This window comes from Pseudophryne corroboree, unplaced genomic scaffold (genome assembly GCF_028390025.1).
Source record: "Pseudophryne corroboree isolate aPseCor3 unplaced genomic scaffold, aPseCor3.hap2 scaffold_1570, whole genome shotgun sequence".
Classification (NCBI taxonomy): domain Eukaryota; kingdom Metazoa; phylum Chordata; class Amphibia; order Anura; family Myobatrachidae; genus Pseudophryne; species Pseudophryne corroboree.
In genome coordinates this window covers 54,490-79,955 of record NW_026968202.1, presented here as the reverse complement: position 1 = coordinate 79,955, position 25,466 = coordinate 54,490, and the positions used below count along the sequence as shown (strand labels likewise).

The window sequence follows — 25,466 nt, the reverse complement described above, 5'->3', positions numbered from 1 at the left end:
GAGGTGACTGCTGGGAATGGGGCATTATACAGTAACACCGGGGGACATGTCTGCTTGATGACTGGAGAGGTGACTTCTTGGAATTGGATATTATACAGGAACACCAGGGGACATGTCTGGGCGTTGACTGGAGAGGTGACTGCTGGGAATGGGACATTATACAGTAACACCAGGGGATGTGTCTGGGTGATGACTGGAGAGGTGACTGCTGGGAATGGGGCATTATACAGTAACACCAGGGGACATGTCTGGGTGATGACTGGAGAGGTGACTGCTGGGAATGGGACATTATACAGTAACACCAGGGGATGTGTCTGGGTGATGACTGTATCACTGTGTGTGTCAGGTTCCTATAAGGTGTCAGGTTGTCACTGTCTATGTCTCCATGCAGGAGGGGGAGTATATAGAGGAACACAGGGGTCAGTACAAGGACGTGATGATGGAGAATCACCGGCCCCTCACATCACTGGGTAAGAGGAGACTGTCATGTATTGTACAGGGGAGAACAGGTATGGGGGCCCCCTATATACACACATCATCTGATAATCACATATATACACTGTACTCAGTCACTGTGTGTCTCCTACAGATGGACCCAGTAACAGAGATACCCCAGAGAGATGTCCCCGTCCTCTGTATTCCCAGGATTGTACAGAGGAGAATCACAGGATCCCACAGGAGGATCAGGTAGGTGGGATTTAGGGTCTCACCCATACACCAAAGTGACTGTAACTACATGATCTGTAGAGGAGCTGTGTCTTGTACACTGATATTATACTGTTTCACCTCAGTTTAATTAGACTGTATGCAAATGTCATTAGAGTGTTTGTTTGTTTGTTTTTTAGGCACAACGTCTGTCTGATATTAAAATACAAGGTACAGAGGTAGAAGAAGAGACATATGTGACTGATATAAAGGCAGAAGATATAGAGGAAGAAGAAGAGACGTATGTGACTGATATAAAGGCAGAAGATATAGAGGGAGAAGAAGAGACGTATGTGACTGATATAAAGGCAGAAGATATAGAGGAAGAAGAAGAGACGTATGTGACTGATATAAAGGCAGAAGATATAGAGGGAGAAGAAGAGACGTATGTGACTGATATAAAGGCAGAAGATATAGAGGAAGAAGAAGAGACGTATGTGACTGATATAAAGGCAGAAGATATAGAGGGAGAAGAAGAGATGTATATGACTGATATAAAGGCAGAAAATATAGAGGAAGAAGAAGAGACGTATGTGAGGGGTGATCAGCAGTGTAAGGAGGAGGAGATTCCTACAGATATCAGCACAGGTGAGTAATAAACACTTTTCTCTGACGTCCGTAGTGGATGCTGGGACTTCCTTAAGGACCATGGGGAATAGCGGCTCCGCAGGAGACTGGGCACAAAATAAAAGCTTTAGGACTAGCTGGTGTGCACTGGCTCCTCCCCCTATGACCCTCCTCCAAGCCTCAGAATTTTGTGCCCGGCCGAGAAGGGTGCAATCTGGGTGGCTCTCCTGAGCTGCTTAGAGTAAAAGTTTAGACTTAGGTTTTTTTATTTTCAGTGAGTCCTGCTGGCAACAGGCTCACTGCATCGAGGGACTAAGGTGAGAAGAAGCGAACTTACCTGCGTGCAGAGTGGATTGGGCTTCTTAGGCTACTGGACATTAGCTCCAGAGGGATCAATCACAGGCCCAGCCATGGATGGGTCCCGGAGCCGCGCCGCCGGCCCCCTTACAGAGCCAGAAGACAGAAGAGGTCCAGAAATCGGCGGCAGAAGACGTCCTGTCTTCAGTAAAGGTAGCGCACAGCACTGCAGCTGTGCGCCATTGCTCTCAGCACACTTCACACTCCGGTCACTGAGGGTGCAGGGCGCTGGGAGGGGGGGCGCCCTGAGACGCAATATAAACACTTTTTTTGGCAAAATATACATCACATATAGCTCCTGGGCTATATGGATGTATTTAACTCCTGCCAGTTTTTCTGTAAAAAGCGGGAGAAAAGGCCGCCGAGAAGGGGGCGGAGCCAATCTCCTCAGCACACAAGCGCTATTTTCCCTCACAGCTCCGCTGGAAGGACGTCTCCCTGACACTCCCCTGCAGTCCTGCACTACAGAAACAGGGTAAAAAAGAGAGGGGGGGGGCACTAATTTGGCATATATAAACTACATAGCAGCTATAAGGGAGAAACACTTATATAAGGTTGTCCCTATACATATTATAGCGCTCTGGTGTGTGCTGGCAAACTCTCCCTCTGTCTCCCCAAAGGGCTAGTGGGGTCCTGTCCTCTATCAGAGCATTCCCTGTGTGTGTGCTGTGTGTCGGTACGTGTGTGTCGACATGTATGAGGAGGAAAATGGTGTGGAGGCGGAGCAATTGCCGGTAATAGTGATGTCACCCCTTAGGGAGTCGACACCTGACTGGATGGTCTCATTTAAGGAATTACGTGATAGCGTCAGCACTTTGAAAAAGACTGTTGACGACATGAGACAGCCGGCAGATCAATTAGTGCCTGTTCAGGCGTCTCCAACACCGTCAGGGGCTCTAAAGCGCCCGTTACCTCAGTCGGTCGACACAGACACGGACACTGACTCCAGTGTCGACGGTGAAGAAACAAACGTATTTTCCAGTAGGGCCACACGTTACATGATCACGGCAATGAAGGAGGTTTTGCATATTTCTGATACTACAAGTACCACAAAAAGGGGTATTATGTGGGGTGTGAAAAAACTACCTGTAGTTTTTCCTGAATCAGATGAATTAAATGAGGTGTGTGATGAAGCGTGGGTTTCCCCCGATAAAAAACTGCTAATTTCTAAAAAATGATTGGCATTATACCCTTTCCCGCCAGAGGTTAGGGCGCGCTGGGAAACGCCCCCTAGGGTAGATAAAGCGCTCACACGCTTATCAAAACAAGTGGCGTTACCGTCTCCTGATACGGCCGCCCTCAAGGAACCAGCTGATAGAAAGCTGGAAAATATCCTGAAAAGTATATACACACATACTGGTGTTATACTGCGACCAGCAATCGCCTCAGCCTGGATGTGCAGTGCGGGGGTAGCTTGGTCGGAGTCACTGACTGAAAATATTGATACCCTGGACAGGGACAATATATTATTGACTATAGAGCATTTAAAAGATGCATTTCTATATATGCGAGATGCACAGAGGGATATTTGCACTCTGGCATCAAGAGTAAGTGCGCTGTCCATTTCTGCCAGAAGAAGTTTATGGACACGACAGTGGTCAGGTGATGCGGATTCCAAACGGCACATGTAAGTATTGCCGTATAAAGGAGAGGAGTTATTTGGGGTCGGTCTATCGGACCTGGTGGCCACGGCAACAGCTGGGAAATCCACCTTTTTACCCCAGGTCACCTCTCAGCAGAAAAAGACACCGTCTTTTCAACCTCAGTCCTTTCGTCCCCATAAGGGCAAGCGGGTAAATGGCCACTCATATCTGCCCCGGGGTAGAGGAAGGGGGAAAAGACTGCAGCAGGCAGCCTCTTCCCAGGAACAGAAGCCCTCCCCCGCTTCTGCCAGGTCCTCAGCATGACGCTGGGGCCTTTACAAGCGGACTCAGGTACGGTGGGGGGTCGTCTCAAGAGTTTCAGCGCGCAGTGGGCTCACTCGCAAGTGGACCCCTGGATCCTGCAGGTAGTATCTCAGGGGTACAGATTGGAATTCGAGACATCTCCCCCTCGCCGGTTCCTGAAGTCTGCTTTACCAACGTCTCCCTCCGACAGGGAGGTGGTATTGGAAGCCATTCACAAGCTGTATTCCCAGCAGGTGATAATCAAAGTACCCCTCCTACAACAGGGAAAGGGGTATTATTCCACACTGTTTGTGGTACCGAAGCCGGACGGCTCGGTGAGACCTATTCTAAATCTAAAGTCCTTGAACACTTACATACAAAGGTTCAAATTCAAAATGGAGTCACTCAGAGCAGTGATAGCGAACCTGGAAGAAGGGGACTATATGGTGTCTCTGGACATCAAGGATGCTTACCTCCATGTCCCAATTTGCCCTTCTCACCAAGGGTACCTCAGGTTCGTGGTACAGAACTGTCATTATCCGTTTCAAACGCTGCCGTTTGGATTGTCCACGGCACCCCGGGTCTTTACCAAGGTAATGGCCGAAATGATGATTCTTCTTCGAAGAAAAGGCGTCTTAATTATCCCTTACTTGGACGATCTCCTGATAAGGGCAAGGTCCAGAGAACAGTTAGAGGTCGGAATAGCACTATCTCAAGTAGTACTACGACAGCACTGGTGGATTCTAAATATTCCAAAATCGCAGCTGAGTCCGACGACACGTCTGCTGTTCCTAGGGATGATTCTGGACACAGTCCAGAAAAAAGTGTTTCTCCCGGAGGAGAAAGCCAGGGAGTTATCCGAGCTAGTCAGGAACCTCCTAAAACCAGGCCAAGTGTCAGTGCATCAATGCACAAGGGTACTGGGAAAAATGGTGGCTTCTTACGAAGCGATTCCATTCGGCAGATTCCATGCAAGAACTTTTCAGTGGGATCTGCTGGACAAATAGTCCGGATCGCATCTTCAGATGCATCAGCGGATAACCCTGTCTCCAAGGACAAGGGTGTCTCTTCTGTGGTGGTTGCAGAGTGCTCATCTTCTAGAGGGCCGCAGATTTGGCATTCAGGACTGGGTCCTGTTGACCACGGATGCCAGCCTTCGAGGCTGGGGAGCAGTCACACAGGGAAGAAATTTCCAGGGAGTGTGGTCAAGCCTAGAGACTTCATTTCACATAAATATACTGGAGCTAAGGGCAATTTACAATGCTCTAAGCCTAGCAAGTCCTCTGCTTCATGGTCAGCCGGTGTTGATCCAGTCGGACAACATCACGGCAGTCACCCACATAAACAGACAGGGCGGCACAAGCGGGCAATGACGGAAGCTGCAAGGATTCTTCGCTGGGCGGAAAATCATGTGATAGCACTGTCAGCAGTGTTCATTCCGGGAGTGGACAACTGGGAAGCAGACTTCCTCAGCAGGCACGACCTCCACCCGGGAGAGTGGGGACTTCATCCGGAAGTCTTCCACATGTTTGTGAACCGTTGGGAAAAACCAAACTCAACAAAAAACTAGAAAGGTATTGCGCCAGGTCAAGGGACCCTCAGGCAATAGCTGTGGACGCTCTGGTAACACCTTGGGTGTTCCAGTCAGTGTATGTGTTCCCTCCTCTGCCTCTCATACCCAAGGTACTGAGAATTATAAGACGGAGAGGAGTAAGAACTATACTCGTGGCTCCGGATTGGCCAAGAAGGACTTGGTACCCGGAACTTCAAGAGATGCTCACAGAGGACCCATGGCCTCTGCCACTAAGAAGGGACCTGCTTCAGCAAGGACCCTGTCTGTTCCAAGACTTACCGCGGCTGCGTTTGACGGCATGGCGGTTGAACGCCGGATCCTGAAGGAAAAAGGCATTCCGGAGGAAGTCATCCCTACCCTGATCAAAGCCAGGAAGGAGGTGACCGCACAACATTATCACCGTATTTGGCGAAAATATGTTGCGTGGTGTGAGGCCAGGAGGGCCCCGACGGAGGAATTTCAACTGGGTCGATTCCTGCATTTCCTGCAAACAGGAGTATCTATGGGCCTCAAATTGGGGTCCATTAAGGTTCAAATTTCGGCCCTGTCAATTTTCTTCCAGAAAGAATTGGCTTCAGTTCCTGAAGTCCAGACGTTTGTCAAGGGAGTACTGCATATACAGCACCCCTTTGTGCCTCCAGTGGCACCGTGGGATCTCAATGTAGTTCTGGGATTCCTCAAATCACATTGGTTTGAACCGCTCAAATCTGTGGATTTGAAATATCTCACATGGAAAGTGACCATGCTGTTGGCCCTGGCCTCGGCCAGGCGAGTGTCAGAATTGGCGGCTTTATCTTACAAAAGCCCATATCTGATTTTCCATTCGGACAGGGCAGAACTGCGGACCCGTCCCCAGTTTCTCCCTAAGGTGGTGTCAGCGTTTCACCTGAACCAACCTATTGTGGTGCCTGCGGCTACTAGGGACTTTGAGGACTCCAAGTTGCTAGACGTTGTCAGAGCCCTAAAAATATATATTCAAGGACGGCTGGAGTCAGGAAAACTGACTCGCTATTTATACTGTATGCACCCAACAAGCTGGGTGCTCCTGCTTCTAAGCAGACGATTGCTCGTTGGATTTGTAGTACAATTCAGCTTGCACATTCTGTGGCAGGCCTGCCACAGCCAAAATCTGTAAATGCCCACTCCACAAGGAAGGGGGGCTCATCTTGGGCGGCTGCCCGAGGGGTCTCGGCTTTACAACTTTGCCGAGCAGCTACTTGGTCAGGGGCAAACACGTTTGCAAAATTCTACAAATTTGATACCCTGGCTGAGGAGGACCTGGAGTTCTCTCATTCGGTGCTGCAGAGTCATCCGCACTCTCCCGCCGGTTTGGGAGCTTTGGTATAATCCCCATGGTCCTTACAGAGTCCCAGCATCCACTTAGGACGTCAGAGAAAATAAGAATTTATTAACCGATAATTCTATTTCTCGTAGTCCGTAGTGGATGCTGGGCGCCCATCCCAAGTGCGGATTGTCTGCAATACTTGTACATAGTTATTGTTACAAAAATCGGGTTTTGTATTGTTGAGAGCCATCTTTGCAGAGGCTCCTCTGTTATCATGCTGTTAACTGGGTTCAGATCACAGGTTGTACAGTGTGATTGGTGTGGCTGGTATGAGTCTTACCCGGGATTCAAAATCCTTCCTTATTGTGTACGCTCGTCCGGGCACAGTATCCTAACTGAGGCTTGGAGGAGGGTCATAGGGGGAGGAGCCAGTGCACACCAGCTAGTCTTAAAGCTTTTACTTTTTGTGCCCTGTCTCCTGCGGAGCCGCTATTCCCTTGGTCCTTACGGAATCCCAGCATCCACTACGGACTACGAGAAATAGAATTATCGGTAAGTAAATTCTTATTTTCTCTAACGTCCTAGTGGATGCTGGGAACTCCGTAAGGACCATGGGGAATAGCGGACTCCGCAGGAGACTGGGCACTCTAAAAGAAAGATTAGGTACTATCTGGTGTGCACTGGCTCCTCCCTTTATGCCCCTCCTCCAGACCTAAGTTAGAATCTGTGCCCGGCTCGAGCTGGTTGCACACTAGGGGCTCTCCTGAGCTTCTAGTAAAGAAAGTATTTATTAGGTTTTTTATTTTCAGTGAGATCTGCTGACAACAGACTTACTGCTACGAGGGACTTAGGGGAGAGAAGCGAACCTACCTGCTTGCAGCTAGCTTGGGCTTCTAGGCTACTGGACACCATTAGCTCCAGAGGGATCGAACACAGGCCCAGCCTCGGTCGTCCGGTCCCGGAGCCGCGCCGCCGTCCCCCTTGCAGAGCCAGAAGCAAGAAGAACGTCCTGGAAATCGGCGGCTAAAGACTCCAGTCTTCATTAAGGTAGCGCACAGCACTGTAGCTGTGCGCCATTGGTCCCTATGCACACCACATACTCCGGTCACTGATGGGTGCAGGGCGCTGGGGGGGGGGCGCCCTGGGCTGCAATTAGAGTACTTTGACTTTGGCAAACAACACATAATATAGCCTAATAAGCTATATATGTGTAAATATCCCCTGCCATAATACACTTATGAGAGCGGGAGAAGTCAGCCGAAAAAGGGGCGGGCCTATCTCCCTCAGCACACTGGCGCCATTTTCTCTTTACAGTGCAGCTGGAAGACAGCTCTCCAGGCTCTCCCCTGCAGCTTCCAGGCTCAAAGGGTTAAAAAGAGAGGGGGGGCACTAAATTTATGCGCAAACTGTATATAAAAAGCAGCTATAGGGATAAATCACGTTCTGTTAGTGTAACTCCCTGATTAAATAGCGCTGTAGTGTGTGCTGGCATACTCTCTCTTTGTCTCCCCAAAGGACTTTGTGGGGTCCTGTCCTCAGTCAGAGCATTCCCTGTCTGTGTGCGGTGTGTCGGTACGGCTGTGTCGACTTGTTTGATGAGGAGACTTATGTGGAGGCGGAGCAGGTGCCGATAAATGTGATGTCACCCCCTGCAGGGCCGACACCAGAGTGGGTGGATATGTGGAAGGTATTAACCGACAGTGTCAACTCCTTACATAAAAGGCTGGATGACGTAACAGCCGTGGGACAGCCGGCTTCTCAGCCGGCGCCTGCCCAGGCGTCTCAAAGGCCATCAGGGGCTCAAAAACGCCCGCTACCTCAGATGGCAGACACAGATGTCGACACGGAGTCTGACTCCAGTGTCGACGAGGTTGAGACATATACACAATCCACTAGGGGCATCCGTTGCATGATTTCGGCAATGAAAAATGTGTTACACATTTCTGACATTAACCCAAGTACCACTAAAAAGGGGTTTTATGTTTGGGGAGAAAAAGCAGCCAGTGTTTTGTACCCCCATCAGATGAGTTGAATGGAGTGTGTGAAGAAGCGTGGGGTTCCCCCAATAAGAAACTGGTAATTTCTAAAAAGTTACTGATGGCGTACCCTTTCCCGCCAGAGGATAGGTCACGTTGGGAGATATCCCCTAGGGTGGATAAGGCGCTCACACGTTTGTCAAAAAAGGTGGCACTGCCGTCTCAGGATACGGCCACCTTGAAGGAGCCTGCTGATAGAAAGCAGGAGGCTATCCTGAAGTCTGTATATACACACTCGGGTACTATACTGAGACCTGCAATTGCCTCAGTATGGGTGGTCTGATACCCTGTAAGATAATATTGTTACCCTCGACTGGGATATTATTTTGCTAACCATAGAGCATATTAAAGACGTCGTCTTATATATGAGGGATGCACAGAGGGATATTTGCCGGCTGGCATCCAGATTTAATGCAATGTCCATTTCTGCCAGGAGGGTATTAGGGACCCGGCAGTGGACAGGTGATGCTGATTCTAAAAGGCACATGGAGATTCTGCCTTATAAGGGTGAGGAATTGTTTGGGGATGGTCTCTCGGACCTCGTATCCACAGCAACAGCTGGGAAGTAAAAAGTTTTACCTCAGTTCCCTCACAGCCTAAGAAAGCACCGTATTATCAGAAACAGTCTTTTTGGCCACAGAAAAGCAAGCGGGTCAAAGGCGCTTCCTTTCTGCACAGAGGCAAGGGAAGAGGGAAAAAGATGCACCAGACAGCCAGTTCCCAGGATCAAAAATCTTCCCCCGCTTCCTCTAAGTCCACCCCATGACGCTGGGGCTCCACAGGCGGAGCCAGGTGCGGTGGGGGCGCGTCTCCGGAACTTCAGCGACCGGTGGGCTCGCTCGCAGGTGGATCCCTGGGTTCTGCAAGTAGTATCACAGGGATACAAGCTGAAGTTCGAGGCGACTCCCCCTCACCGTTACCTCAAATCAGCCTTACCTGCTGCCCTCGGAGAAAGGGAGGTAGTACTGGCGGCAATTCACAAGCTGTATCTTCAGCAGGTGATAATCAAGGTACCCCTCCTTCAACAGGGACGGGGTTACTATGCCACAATGTTTGTGGTACCGAAACCAGAGGGTTCGGTGAGACCCTTTCTAAATTTAAAATCCTTGAACATTTATATATAAAAAGTTCAAGTTCAAGATGGAATCGCTCAGAGCGGTTATTGCAAGCCTGGAAGAGGGGGATTTTATGGTGTCATTGGACATCAAGGATGCTTACCTGCATGTCCCCAATTATCCACCCCACCAGGAGTACCTCAGGTTTGTGGTACAGGAATGTCATTACCAATTCCAGACGCTGCCGTTTGGTTTGTCCAAGGCACCGAGGGTATTTACCAAGGTAATGGCCGAAATGATGATGCTCCTCCGAAAGAAGGGAGTCATGATTATTCCGTACTTGGACGATCTCCTTATAAAGGCAAGGTCCAAAGAGCAGTTGCTAGTCAGCGTAGACCTATCTCAGGAAGTGCTACATCAGCACGGCTGGATTCTGAATATCCCAAAGTCGCAGCTGATTCCTGCGATGCGTCTGCTGTTCTTGGGCATGATTCTGGACACAGAACAGAAGAAGATATTTCTCCTGGTGGAGAAGGCCCAGGAATTATCATCTCTGGTCAGGGACCTCCTGAAACCAAAGCAGGTGTCGGTGCATCACTGCACGCGAGTCCTGGGAAAGATGGTAGCTTCTTACGAAGCAATTCCCTTCGGCAGATTCCATGCAAGGATCTTCCAGTGGGATCTGTTGGACAAGTGGTCCGGATCGCATCTCCAGATGCATGGGTTAATCGCCCTGTTCCCGAGGGCCAGGGTGTCTCTGCTGTGGTGGCTGCAGAGTGCTCCTCTGCTCGAAGGCCGCAGATTCGGCATACAGGACTTGGTCCTGGTGACCACGGATGCAAGCCTCCGAGGTTGGGGGGCAGTCACCCAGGGAAGAAACTTCCAAGGACAATGGTCGAGTCAGGAAACTTCCCTACACATAACTATTCTGGAACTAAGTGCCGTTTACAACGCCCTGAGTCAAGCAGAACCCCTGCTTCAAAACCAACCGGTTCTGATTCAGTCAGACAACATCACAGCGTTCGCCCATGTAAACCGCCAGGGTGGCACAAGAAGCAGGGTGGCAATGGCAGAAGCCACAAGGATTCTTCGATGGGCGGAGAATCACGTGATAGCACTGTCAGCAGTGTTCATTCCGGGAGTGGACAACTGGGAAGCAGACTTCCTCAGCAGGCACGACCTCCACCTGGGAGAGTGGGGGCTTCATCCAGAAGTCTTCCAGCTGATTGTGAACCGTTGGAAACGGCCACAGGTGGACATGATGGCGTCCCGCCTCAACAAAAAGCTAAAAAGATATTGCGCCAGGTCAAGGGACCCTCAGGCGTTAGCTGTGGACGCTCTAGTGACACCGTGGGTGTACCAGTCGGTTTATGTGTTCCTTCCTCTCACCCTCATACCCAAGGTACTGAGGATAATAAGGAGAGGAGTAAGAACTATACTCATTGTTCCGGATTGGCCAAGAAGAGCTTGGTACCCAGAACTTCAAGAAATGGTCTCAGAGGACCCATGGCCTCTGCCGCTCAGACGGGACCTGCTGCTGCAGGGGCCCTGTCTGTTCCAAGACTTACCGCGGCTGCGTTTGACGGCATGGCGGTTGAACGTATCCTAAAGGAAAAGGGCATTCCGGAGGAAGTCATTCCTACGCTGATTAAAGCTACGAAGGAGGTGACCGCAAAACATTATCACCGCATATGGCGGAAATATGTTGCTTGGTGTGAGGCCAGGAAGGCACCAACGGAGGAATTTCAGCTGGGTCGATTTCTGCACTTCCTACAGTCAGGGGTGACTATGGGCCTCAAATTGGGTTCCATTAAGGTCCAGATTTCGGCTCTGTCGATTTTCTTCCAAAAAGAACTGGCTTCACTGCCTGAAGTTCAGACTTTTGATAAAAGGAGTGCTGCATATTCAGCCCCCTTTTGTGCCTCCAGTGGCACCTTGGGATCTCAACGTGGTGTTGGATTTCCTAAAGTCGCATTGGTTTGAGCCACTGAAAACAGTAGAGCAAAAATATCTCACGTGGAAAGTTGTCATGCTTCTGGCCTTGGCTTCGCCAGGCGTGTATCAGAATTGGCGGCTTTGTCATGTAAAAGCCTTATCTGCTTTTCATATGGATAGGGCGGAATTGAGGACTCGTTCCCAATTTCTTCCTAAGGTGGTATCAGCGTTTCATTTGAACCAACCTATTGTGGTGCCTGCGGCTACTCGGGACTTGGAGGATTCCAAGTTGCCGGACGTAGTCAGGGCCTTAAAAATCTATGTTTCCAGGATGGCTAGAGTCAGGAAAACTGACTCGCTATTTATCCTGTATTCACCCATGCTCCTGCTTCAAAGCAGACTATTGCTCGTTGGATTTGTAGCACGATTCAACTTGCACATTCTGCGGCTGAACTGCCGCATCCTAAATCTGTAAGAGCCCATTCCACGAGGAAATGGGCTCTTCTTGGGCGGCTGCCCGAGGGGTCTCGGCTTTACAACTTTGCCGAGCTGCTACTTGGTCGGGTTCAAACACATTTGCAAAATTCTACAGGTTTGATACCCTGGCTATGGAGGACCTTGAGTTTGCTCATTCGGTGCTGCAGAGTCATCCGCACTCTCCCGCCCGTTTGGGAGCTTTGGTATAATCCCCATGGTCCTTACGGAGTTCCCAGCATCCACTAGGACGTCAGAGAAAATAAGAATTTACTCACAGGTAATTCTATTTCTCGTAGTCCGTAGTGGATGCTGGGCGCCCATCCCAAGTGCGGATTGTCTGCATTACTTGTACATAGTTACTGTTAACTAAAACGGGTTATTGTTGAGAGCCATCTGTTCAGAGGCTCCATTGTTATCATACTGTTAACTGGGTTTAAAATCACGAGTTGTACGGTGTGATTGGTGTGGCTGGTATGAGTCTTACCCGGGATTCAAAAATCCTTCCTTATTGTGTCAGCTCTTCCGGGCACAGTATCCTAACTGAGGTCTGGAGGAGGGTCATAGGGGGAGGAGCCAGTGCACACCAGTTAGTCCTAAAGCTTTCTTTTAGTTGTGCCCAGTCTCCTGCGGAGCCGCTATTCCCCATGGTCCTTACGGAGTTCCCAGCATCCACTACGGACTAGGAGAAATAGATTTACCGGTGAGTAAAAATAAGAATTTACTTACCGATAATTCTATTTCTCGTAGTCCGTAGTGGATGCTGGGGACTCCGTAAGGACCATGGGGAATAGCGGCTCCGCAGGAGACTGGGCACAAAAGTAAAGCTTTAGAACTACCTGGTGTGCACTGGCTCCTCCCCCTATGACCCTCCTCCAAGCCTCAGTTAGGATAATGTGCCCGGACGAGCGTACACAATAAGGAAGGATTTTGAATCCCGGGTAAGACTCATACCAGCCACACCAATCACACCGTATAACTTGTGATCTAAACCCAGTTAACAGCATGATAACAGAGGAGCCTCTAGAAAAGATTGCTCACTACAGCAATAACCCGATTTTTTGGTACCAATAACTATGTACCAGTATTGCAGACAATCCGCACTTGGGATGGGCGCCCAGCATCCACTACGGACTACGAGAAAAAGAATTATCGGTAAGTAAATTATTATTTTCTCTGACGTCCTAGTTTGTGCTGGGGACTCCGTAAGGACCATGGGGATTATACCAAAGCTCCCAAACGGGCGGGAGAGTGCGGATGACTCTGCAGCACCAAATGAGAGAACTCCAGGTCCTCCTCAGCCAGGGTATCAAATTTGTAGAATTTTACAAACGTATTTGCTCCTGACCAAGTAGCTGCTCGGCAAAGTTGTAAGGCCGAGACCCCTTGGGCAGCCGCCCAAGATGAGCCCACCTTCCTTGTGAAGTGGGCATTTACAGATTTTTGGCTGTGGCAGGCCTGCCACAGAATGTGCCAGCTGAATTGTACTACAAATCCAACGAGCAATAGTCTGCTTAGAAGCAGGAGCACCCAGCTTGTTGGGTGCATACAGAATAAACAACGAGTCAGATTTTCTGACTCCATCTGTCCTGGAAACCTATATTTCCAGGGCCCTGACAACGTCTAGCAACTTGGAATCCTCCAAGTCCCTAGTAGCCGCAGGCACCACCATAGGTTGATTCAGGTGAAACACTGAAAACCACCTTAGGGAGAAACTGAGGACGAGTCCTCAATTCCGCCCTGTCCGAATGGAAAATCAGATGAGAGCTTTTACAGGATAAAGCCGCCAATTCTGACACGCGCCTGGCCCAGGCCAGGGCCAACAGCATGACCACTTTTCATGTGAGATATTTTAACTCCACATATTTAAGTGGTTCAAACCAATGTGAGTTTTGGAACCCAAAAACTACATTGAGATCCCAAGGTGCCACTGGAGGCACAAAAGGAGGTTGTATATACAGTACCCCTTTTACAAACGTCTGAACTTCAGGGACTGAAGCCAGTTCTTTCTGGAAGAAAATCGACAGGGCCGAAATCTGAACCTTAATGGATCCTAATTTTAGGCCCAAGACACTCCTGTTTGCAGGAAATGCAGGAATCGACCCAGTTGAAATTCCTCCGTTGGGGCCTTAATGGCCTCGCACCACGCAACATATTTTCGCCAAATGCGGTGATAATGTTTTGCGGTTATATCCTTCCTGGCTTTGATCAGGATAGGAATGACTTCATCCGGAATGCCTTTCTCCTTCAGGATCCGGCGTTCAAACGCTCTGCCGTCAAAAGCAGCCGCGGTAAGTCTTGGAACAGACAGGGTCCTTGCTAGAGCAGGTCCCTTCTTAGAGGTAGAGGCCACGGATCCTCCGTGAGCATCTCTTGAAGTTCCGGTTACCAAGTCCTTCTTGGCCAATCCGGAGCCACGAATATAGTGCTTACTCCTCTCCATCTTATAATTCTCGGTACCTTGGGTATGAGAGGCAGAGGAGGGAACACATACGCTGACTGGTACACCCACGGTGTTACCAGAGCGTCTACAGCTATTGCCTGAGGGTCCCTTGACCTGGCGCAATACCCGTCGAGTTTTATAATCATGTGGAAGACTTCTGGGTGAAGTCCCCACTCTTCCGGGTGGAGGTCGTGTCTGCTGAGGAAGTCTGCTTCCCAGTTGTCCACTCCCGGAATGAATATTGCTGACAGTGCTATCACATGATTTTCCGCCCAGCGAAGAATCCTTGCAGCTTCCGCCATTGCCCTCCTGCTTCTTGTGCCACCCTGTCTGTTTACGTGGGTGACTGCCGTGATGTCCGAATGGATCAACACCAGATGACCTTGAAGCAGAGGTCTTGCTGAGCTTAGAGCATTGTAAATGGCCCTTAGCTTCAGGATATTTATGTGAAGTGATGTCTCCAGGCTTGACCATAAGCCCTGGAAATTCCTTCCCTGTGTGACTGCTCCCCAGCCTCGCAGGCTGGCATCCGTGATCACCAGGACCCAGTCCTGAATGCCGAATCTGCGGCCCTCTAGAAGATGAGCACTCTGCAACCACCACAGGAGAGACACCCTTGTCCTTGGTGACAGGGTTATCCGCTGATGCATCTGAGGATGCGACCCGGACCATTTATCCAGCAGGTCCCACTGGAAAGTTCTTGAGTGGAAACTGCCGAATGGGATTGCTTCGTAAGAAGCCACCATTTTTCCCAGAACCCTTTCATTGATGTACTGAGACTTGGCTCGGTTATAGGAGGTTCCCGACTAGCTTGGATAACTCCCTGACTTTCTCCTCCCGGAGAAACACCTTTTTCTGGACTGTGTCCAGGATCATCCCTAGGAACAGAAGATGAGTCGTCGGAATCAGCTGCGATTTTGGAATATTGAGAATCCAATCGTGCTGCCGCAACACTACCTGAGATAGTGCTACACCGACCTCCAACTGTTCCTTGGATCATACCCTTATCAGGGGATCGTCCAAGTAAGGGATAACTAAAATTCCCTTCCTTCGAAGGAGTATCATCATTTCGGCCATTACCTTGGTAAAGACCCGGGGTGCCGTGGACCATCCATACGGCAGTGTCTGAAACTGATAGTGACAGTTCTGTACCACAAACCTGAGGTACCCTTGGTGAGAAGAGTAATTTGGGACATGAAGGTAAGCATCCTTGATGTCCCGAGACATCATGTAGTCCCCTTCTTCCAGGTTCGCAATCACTGCTCTGAGTGACTCAATCTTGAATTTGAACCTCTGTATGTAAGTGTTCAAGATTTTAGATTTAGAATCGGTCTCACCGAGCCGTCCGGCTTCGGTACCACAACAGTGTGGAATAATACCCCGTTCCCTGTTGCAGGAGGGGTACCTTGATTATCACCTGCTGGGAATACAGCTTGTGAATGGCTTCCCAAACTGCCTCCCTGTCAGAGAGAGACGTCGGTAAAGCCGACTTTAGGAAACGGCGAGGGGGGGACGTCTCGAATTCCAATTTGTTGAGACGGGCCCCCACCGTGCCTGAGCTTGTAAAGCCCTAGCGTCATACTGAGGGCTTGGCAGAGGCAGGAGAGGGCTTCTGTTCCTGGGAACTGGCTGATTTCTGCAGCCTTTTTCCTCTCCCTCTGTCACGGGCAGAAATGGGGAACCCTTTGCCCGCTTGCCAACGAAAAGACTGCGCCTAATAATACGGCGTCTTCTTATGTTGAGAGGCGACCTGGGGTACAAACGTGGATTTCCCAGCTGTTGCCGTGGCCACGAGGTCTAAAAGACCGACCCCAAATGACTCCTCCCCTTTATAAGGCAATACTTCCAATTGCCGTTTGGAATCCGCCTCACCTGACCACTGTCGTGTCCATAATCTACTGGCAGAAATGGACAACGCACTTAGACTTGATGCCAGTCGGCAAATATTCCGCTGTGCATCACGCATATATAGAAATGCATCTTTCAAATGCTCTATAGGCAATAAAATACTGTCCCTATCTAGGGTATCAATATTTTCAGTCAGGGAATCCGACCACGCCAACCCAGCACTGCACATCCAGGCTGAGGCGATTGCTGGTCGCAGTATAACACCAGTATGTGTGTAAATACATTTTAGGATACCCTCCTGCTTTCTATCAGCAGGATCCTTAAGGGCGGCCATCTCAGGAGAGGGTAGAGCCCTTGTTCTTACAAGTGTGTGAGCGCCTTATCCCCCCTAGGGGGTGTTTCCCAACGTACCCTAACCTCTGGCGGGAAAGGATATAATGCCAATAACATTTTAGAAATTATCAGTTGTTATCGGGGGAAACCCACGCATCATCACACACCTCATTTAATTTCTCAGATTCAGGAAAACTACAGGTAGTTTTTCCTCCCCGAACATAATACCCCTTTTTGGTGGTACTCATATTATCAGAAATGTGTAAAACATTTTTCATTGCCTCAATCATGTAACGTGTGGCCCTACTGGAAGTCACGTTTGTCTCTTCACCGTCGACACTGGAGTCAGTATCCGTGTCGGCGTCTGTATCTGCCATCTGAGGTAACGGGCGCTTTAGAGCCCCTGACGGCCCATGAGACGTCTGGACAGGCACAAGCTAAGTAGCCGGCTGTCTCATGTCAACCACTGTCTTTTATACAGAGCTGACACTGTCACGTAATTCCTTCCAACAGTTCATCCACTCAGGTGTCGACCCCCTAGGGGGTGACATCACTATTACAGGCAATCTGCTCCGCCTCCACACCATTTTCCTCCTCATACATGTCGACACAATCGTACCGACACACAGCACACACACAGGGAATGCTCTGATAGTGGACAGGACCCCACTAGCCCTTTGGGGAGAAGAGGGAGAGTTTGCCAGCACACACCAGAGCGCTATATATATACAGGGATAACCTTATATAAGTGTTTTTCCCCTTATAGCTGCTGTATTTTTAATACTGCGCCTAATTAGTGCCCCCCTCTCTTTTTTAACCCTTTCTGTAGTGTAGTGACTGCAGGGGAGAGCCAGGGAGCTTTCCCTCCAACGGAGCTGTGAGGGAAAATGGCGCCAGTGTGCTGAGGAGATAGGCTCCGCCCCCTTCCCGGCGGCCTTATCTCCCGTTTTTCTGTGTATTCTGGCAGGGGTTAAATTCATCCATATAGCCCAGGAGCTATATGTGATGCATTTTTTGCCATCCAAGGTGTTTTTATTGCTGCTCAGGGCGCCCCCCCCCCCCAGCGCCCTGCACCCTCAGTGACCGGAGTGTGAAGTGTGCTGAGAGCAATGGCGCACAACTGCAGCGCTGTGCGCTACCTTGTTGAAGACAGGACGTCTTCTGCCGCTGATTTCTGGACCTCTTCGCTCTTCTGGCTCTGTAAGGGGGCTGGCGGCGCGGCTCTGGGACCCATCCATGGCTGGGCCTGTGATCGATCCCTCTGGAGCTAATGTCCAGTAGCCTAAGAAGCCCAATCCACTCTGCACGCAGGTGAGTTCGCTTCTTCTCCCCTTAGTCCCTCGATGCAGTGAGCCTGTTGCCAGCAGGTCTCACTGAACATAAAAAACTTTTCACTAAGCAGCTCAGGAGAGCCACCTAGTGTGCACCCTTCTCGTTCGGCACAAAAATATAACTGAGGCTTGGAGGAGGGTCATAGGGGGAGGAAGTCATTGAAATCTCTGTACGGGGTGACGGTAACCCTATCTTTCCCTATACTACGGGGTTACCGTCACCCCGTACAGAGATTTCAATGGGATAAGGAGCCGGTTTTACAGAAAAATCCGGCAGGACTGAAAATAAACGCAAAAGGAGCTGTAAACATTACTAATCCTTTTCTTTTTTACAGGTATTGCACTACAGTATTGCAACATTTAAATTGTTGCAAAATAGAATACATATTGTCACAAGCGCCTTGTTTTTTTTTTTTTTTTAAATTCTTTATTTTTCATTTTATAATATAAAACATTTTCCAAATATGTTAACATACATATCATAGAATAGAATGTAGACAACAGTCTCATATCTTATCAATTGTAGTTATATACATCAATAAATGTTTGCAGTAAAAAGGAATCAACAGTTTCATCTATCTTTTCTTAAACTGTGCCACGTTTGGTAGATTGTACAAAATCTGGGATCAAAAACATCCTCATATCGATATCGCTTAATAACATAGCTTTTATAGAAAGTGTGAGGTAGTAAACATTTGGAAACAAATAGATAAAGAGGAGGACAAAGGGAAGAGGGGGGAGAGGGGGGAAGCAGAATGGGGAGGGGAGTAGGTAGGCCACATATGTAGCACATACAGAAGCCAAAGCGGGGGCCTTAAGGACCCCCGTCCTCAATGTATGGTCAGGGTGCATAATCAGCATAGGTGTTAGTGATCTTGAATTCAATCCAAGGGAGCCAGGTAGCTATGTAATCTGAGTATTTGTCCAAGGCGGCAGAATAAACATTCTCCATATGCATATAGAAGTCAATGCGTTGGAACCACTCCCATATTGTCGGTGGGTTAGTGGATTTCCAATGCACCGGGAGTACAGCTCTTGCTGCGTTATTTAAGTGTTTAAGGAGGGATTTCTTGTAGCGGGAAAGGGGTATATCTGAATGCGATAATAGCCAAAAGTCCGGACCCGGCGGGACAGGGCCACCCAAAATCTTTGTGGATAGGTCTATGATCGTATTCCAAAAAGGGGCAATCGACAGACAATCCCACCATATGTGTATCAGTGTGCCCGTATCCCTACCACATCGCCAGCACAAAGGGGAAACTGAGGGGTAGAATTTATGCAGAAGGGACGGGCATCTATACCATCTTGTTAGTAATTTATATTGCGTTTCCACAACGTCCAGACTAGTGGAGCATTGTGCCATGACCTTGCAGTGTGTGTCCCAGTGGATCTTGATTCCCCGGTGCATGAAGTCTCTATCCCATGCGTCACAAAAAGAGGGGACAGTAGGAAAGGAACCTTGTTGAAGAATCTTATAGATTCCCGACACTACATGTGTGGGGGTTATCTCCTGGTCGCACATGGACTCAAAAGGCGTGAGAGTTTTATACAAGTCTATTGTCTCTCGTTTCGAGGTAACAAAATGGTGTACCTGAAGGTAAAACCAATAATCTTTAGAAGGAATGTCGCCCGCTCTCCGTATTTCAGAGAACATTTTGAGTTTGCCATGCGCAAGCAAGTGACCCACCCTAGTCACACCCGCCCCTTCCCATCTAGAAGCAATCCTATTGGACCCACCCGGGGGGAATAACGGGTTGTCGAAGATAGGCATAAGGGATGTTCGTTTTGACGAGATTCCCATCTTATAGCGAAGCGTCCGCCATAAAGCCAAAGTAGGTCCCACAGTGGGATGTGATGAGCGATTAAATCTAGGGAGCCAGGGCACTACTTGTAGATTAAGGCTGGTAGAAGATGACTCCAGTTCGACCCATTGCTTCCTATGTGAGACGGGACGGGACCAGTCTACAACTCTATGCAGTATTGCGGCGTGGTAGTTGTGACAGAATATACTGTCCAAGGTCCATTCTGACTATGTTGTAGTAGCTATTGTTCTTAAACAGGGCCAGGTGTGATGTGTTATGCTGGACCAGTCACTAGACACCTATAGCAGGAAGCTGGGAGCAGTTGGAGCCCTCTGAGGTTACATATTGTATGACTATAAAAGGATAAAACAGGGAGTGACTGGCTATCTTCCCCCATCACCAAGGGATTAATTGTGTCAAGATCCCATTGTTCTCCCCTAGGACTGAGTCAGACACTGGGCCATGAGAACAGCAGGGGGGATCTCCTCATGACTCATCTCTTTTACAGACCTTCATGGAACTCTTCCAATCAGGAGGGACTTTTGGTGGTGGAAATTAGAATGTTGTTTAAAAAGGGAAGGCAAGAGATCACCAGTGTGTGTGAGTTTGGCTTCTAAAAGCTACTAGTCCTGGAGTCTCAGCTCCTGCTAGTGTGCTGAGGATTTGGCCTGGGAGCATTGTGGCTACTGGATTACCCACTTTTCTCTGGATTTGCAGACTTGTTGGCTCTGCTATATGAACACTGCTTGAAACTCCTGTGATCCTCCACAATTATACTACATCCGGACAAGAGCATGTGGGAAAGTGCTGGGAAGTCTGACGGTAAACTGCTGTTTATTGGGACCTGTTGTTCTTGGGTTAATTTCAACTGTGTTTATCTTATAGTTGATTTAGAGAGCTTGTACTAAGTAAACACCTAATAAATATATTGTTATATCTTTATCTGTCTCCTGTCTGCGTGACCTGACCCAGAAGTCCTGGAGTACACTCTGAGTTTATGCTCTAATACTCCTGGTCTTCACAGTAGTATGCAGAGATCATGGGCAATTGCTGTCCGCCTTGGGATTTCAGTCTAGATAGGTGGCTATGTTTGAACCTAGGTTTCCGACCGCCCCAGACAAAGTGGCTTATCGCCTTGTGTGCTTCAGCTAAAAATTGAGGGGGAAGATTTAAAGGAGTGGTTTGAAAAAGGTATAGCAACCTGGGGAGAATGTTCATCTTTACTATATTTATACGGCCTAGCCATGAAAACCTCTGCGTGAGCCAGTGCCCCATCTCCTGTCTCAGTTTGCGGAGTAGTGGGGTATGATTAATAGCAGTTATAGTGTTAAGTGCCGAAGGAATCTGGATTCCCAGATACGTAATATGGGATTTTTGCCATGTAAATTGGAATGATTGCGATAGGAGGGATGCCGTGGCAGACGGAAGTGTGACATTCATCGCCATAGAGTTTGAATAATTAATTTTAAAATTTGACATATCTCCGAACCGTGCGAATTCCTTCATAAGGTTAGGTAGAGAGATCAATGGATTCGTTATGACTGCCAATAAGTCATCAGCAAAGAGGGCCAAACGATGGTCAGTGTTACCTACCCGTAGTCCCACAATGTCAGGGTTGCATCTGATCGCACGTGCCAGTGCCTCCATGCATAAAACAAATATTAAGGGTGACAGCGGGCAACCCTGGCGTGTGCCGTTAGTAATTGATACGGGCTCCGAGAGGACGCCATTCACCCTAATCCGAGCAGATGGGGCCCTATATAATGAGAGAATTTTTTGTAAGAAAACATCCCCCAGACCCAATCGCCGAAGCACTGCCTCCATAAAATCCCAATCCACCCGATCAAAGGCCTTTTCTGCGTCTGTGGAAAGGAGCATGAGAGGCGCATTCGTCACAAGCACCTTGTTTTAGTATCTATTTGAATTGTTTATTTTTATTCAGGGCAGCTAAAACACTTAAATCCCGGCAACAGCGCGGTTATTCTCATTTCTAATCATAGGGGGAGGAGCCAGTGCACACCAGGTAGTTCTAAAGCTTTACTTTTGTGCCCAGTCTCCTGCGGAGCCGCTATTCCCCATGGTCCTTACGGAGTCCCCAGCATCCACTAGGACGTCAGAGAAATCTTATTTTCCATAATGTATTTTATTTCCAGCAGATGGACACACAAGCAGGAATATCTCAGAAGGACATCTAATGTTATCCCCGGATTGTGACATAAGAGATAATGACAGTAGACAGGATTCTCCAGGAGATAACCCCATTACCCCAATTATATATCCAGCTCTATCAGCTGATCCCCCTGATCCTGGGAAATGTTCTCCTGATCACTCTGATATTGGTGCATCTGTTACAGCTCTGACAGTAGATACAGTGTTTCCCTGTTCTATAGATGCCAAATGTTTTACACAGAACACAAAGCTCATTACCCATCAGCCAGCTAAGGCAGGGGAGAGGCCATTTCCATGTTCTGAGTGTGGGAAATGTTTTACAAAGAAATCAGCTCTTGTTACACATCACAGAAGTCACACAGGTGAGAAGCCGTTTTCCTGTTCTGAGTGTGGGAAATGTTTTACACAGAAATCAGCTCTTGTTACACATCAGAGAAGTCACACAGGTGTGAAGCCGTTTTCCTGTTCTGAGTGTGGGAAATGTTTTGCATTGAAATCAGTTCTTGTTAAACATCAGAATAGTCACTCAGGTGAGAAGCCGTTTTCCTGTTATGAGTGTGGGAAATGTTTTGCACGGAAATCACATCTTGTTATACATCAGAGAAGTCACACAGGTGAGAAGCCGTTTTCCTGTTCTGAGTGTGGGAAATGTTTTGCACGCAACTCAAATCTTGCTACACATCAGAGAAGTCACACAGGTGAGAAGCCGTTTTCCTGTTCTGAGTGTGGGAAATGTTTTGCACGCAACTCAAATCTTGCTACACATCAGAGAAATCACACAGGTGAGAAGCCGTTTTCCTGTTCTGAGTGTGGGAAATGTTTTGCATGGAAATCAGATCTTGTTACACATCAGAGAAGTCACACAGGTGAGAAGCCGTTTTCCTGTTCTGAGTGTGGGAAATGTTTTACAAAGAAATCAGCTCTTGTTACACATCAGAGAAGTCACACAGGTGAGAAGCCGTTTTCCTGTTCTGAGTGTGGGAAATGTTTTACAAAGAAATCAGCTCTTGTTACACATCAGAGAAGTCACACAGGTGAGAAGCCGTTTTCCTGTTCTGAGTGTGGGAAATGTTTTACAAAGAAATCAGCTCTTGTTACACATCAGAGAAGTCACACAGGTGAGAAGCCGTTTTCCTGTTCTGAGTGTGGGAAATGTTTTACAAAGAAATCAGCTCTTGTTACACATCAGAGAAGTCACACAGGTGTGAAGCCGTTTTCCTGTTCTGAGTGTGGGAAATGTTTCGCATTTAAATCAGTTCTTGTTAAACATCAGAGAAGTCACACAGGTGAGAAGCCGTTTTCCTGTTCTGAGTGTGGGAAATGGTTTACACAGAAATCATCTCTTGTTACACATCAGAGAAGTCACACAGGTGAGAAGCCGTTTTCCTGTTCTGAGTGTGGGAAATGGTTTACACAGAAATCATCTCTTGTTACACATCAGAGAAGTCACACAGGTGAGAAGCCGTTTTCATGCTGTGAGAGAAATAAATCCGCTCTTGTTGAACACATTAGACATTACCCAAGTACGGAACCATTTAAATCTTCTGGAGTATAATCATCACTGTCATGCAATGTTCCTCAAGGGTGAATCCTATCTCCTATGCTTTATAAAATATACATGCTAGCACTGGGTGATATAATCAGACGTCATGGCCTGGTCTACCACTGCTATGCAGATGACCTGCTTTTTGCTCCATGTACTGAGAACCTAATACCAATAAATGGTTGTCTAGCTGAGCGCCAGGGGTGGATGATGCCAGTTGGCTGTGACTCAGTCTTTGTGAAACATAATAGAAGCTCCCCAATAAAGGACAAGACTTTACCAACCATCTGGATTTATGCTTTGGTGTTCAGAATCGCAAAATACTGAACGTGTGCTGAATCTTTGTGTTGTCCTAGTATGTGGCTGACACAGACATCAGGTATCTGCCACATACAAATCCTCATTCTTCCATCTGTGGACCATAGCCAGAATCAAACACTTGATTCCCTCGGAAGTTCATAGACTACTGCAATGCCATCTACCTGGGTCACCCAGCAAAATAATTACAGAGCTTGCAGATAGTACATAATGCAGCAGCCAAGCTGTTACCTAACCAGCCCGTTCCTGCCACATAACACCCATTCTCTGCTCCCTTCACCGGCTGCCTGTAAGATGACAAATCTATTTCATAATTGGCTAACTGACCTTCCCAGCCCAACATTACATGGTCCAAGGTGCTAGAAGCAGCTTCTGCCTCCTTACTGCCCTGCTTGCTTGCTTCTACAGATGAAGGACTGTTACCAGCAGTACCAAGAATCTCCTGTCATTCATTTAAGGGTCAAATTTTTAACTTTGCAGCCCTTACCATGGAACGTACTGCCTTGCACAGTCCAAGAGACCACCACTCTAGAGAACGTCACAAATAGACTGATGACTGCTACTCACGCTTTTCATTAATGTACCTCTATTTACTTCCTAAATAATACATCCTAAATGCTTAGGTCTTTTTTCTGCTGTTTATTTTGTGTCTTGTGCTTTGTGTAAATGTGAATGTCTAATACCAGTTTGCACAATCTGTATTGCTACACGACAATATGGCGGCCATTGGAACGTGTTTTCACTTCTAGTTTGCCTAACTTGTTGCAGACACTCATCTTGATCAGGAGTGCTGAGTGTTTTCTGATACAAGATCCTATCCATATATACCCTGTACATTACCATGTGCATTAGAGTCACCCGGGTTCCATCTGCGGTGGTTTGTTGTATGTTACATCTATATGGTGCGGATACTCCTATGTATGATTTCATAATAAAAGCTTTTGTTTGCATCTAATTATTGCATTATAGCTTTTATTTTTTTATCTGTTTTATATTCCCGTCTGAGTAATTACGCCATAATGTCTAATCTCGGAGTGGACCCCAGAAGATGTAAAGAAACCGTGTAAGTTTTCCATCATTCTGTTTCGTGTAATCATACAGGTAAGTGATGGCACGGTGGTCACTGACCGTCACATTCAGGTGGTATAATGGAAGTGGGACTGTCTGGGCTTATTCTAGTCTACTGCAGAAATTAAAAAAAAATCAGCCCATAGATCAAGCTTGGTCGGACAAGACAGAAGCCACATTAATGGTGGCACATCGTATAGGCTGAGGACCCATGTTTCTGCTATATATGGAATAACTCCCTCTTCACCCACAAAAACCTTCCCTTCACCATTCACCATTCACAATGTCCACCATTGCCCCTTCAGAAGGGACACAACTTTCCTTTGCTTGTTCCACCTCCTCCTCTACAGAGCCCAGGACCATCTCCATGACCATGTCATGTTTATCTGGAGGCCAGGCATCTGGGAGGTTCATGGCCTGAGATGACCACAGACCCACCAGGTAGTGGGCAAGAAAAATCCACAGCCTCCTGAGGAACTGGAAAGTCCAAGGATCCACCCCACATGAGGCAGAGAAGGGACAACCACAGGGACTGGCTCAACAATTTCCTTCCTAAAAGCTGCTCTTTACCCAGTTTGGTACCTGGGGGATCCCACTCCAATTTCCCTTGAGAGTCCTTACTAATCCTTTCTGAGCCTACTAGCTCCTTCCTCTTCCAACCACTCCTCCTTTTTAAGCTTTTCACCACCTGCTGTGTGAGTTCCATCCAACCACTCCTCCTCTCCTTGTCTCATTGGT

The 25,466-nt window shown here is 48.1% G+C and overlaps 1 protein-coding gene across 1 annotated transcript; it reads left to right on the top strand.

Annotated features, from left to right (window-relative positions):
* Positions 1–1,033: 1,033 nt before the first annotated feature.
* On the top strand, positions 1,034–24,615 carry LOC135000761 (zinc finger protein OZF-like). The gene is made up of 2 exons (XM_063951528.1): positions 1,034–1,293; positions 21,787–24,615. The coding sequence occupies exons 1-2, from the start codon at positions 1,185–1,187 to the stop codon at positions 23,352–23,354; spliced, it is 1,677 nt and encodes a 558-aa protein (XP_063807598.1). The 5' UTR covers positions 1,034–1,184; the 3' UTR covers positions 23,355–24,615.
* The last annotated feature ends 851 nt before the right edge of the window (positions 24,616–25,466 follow it).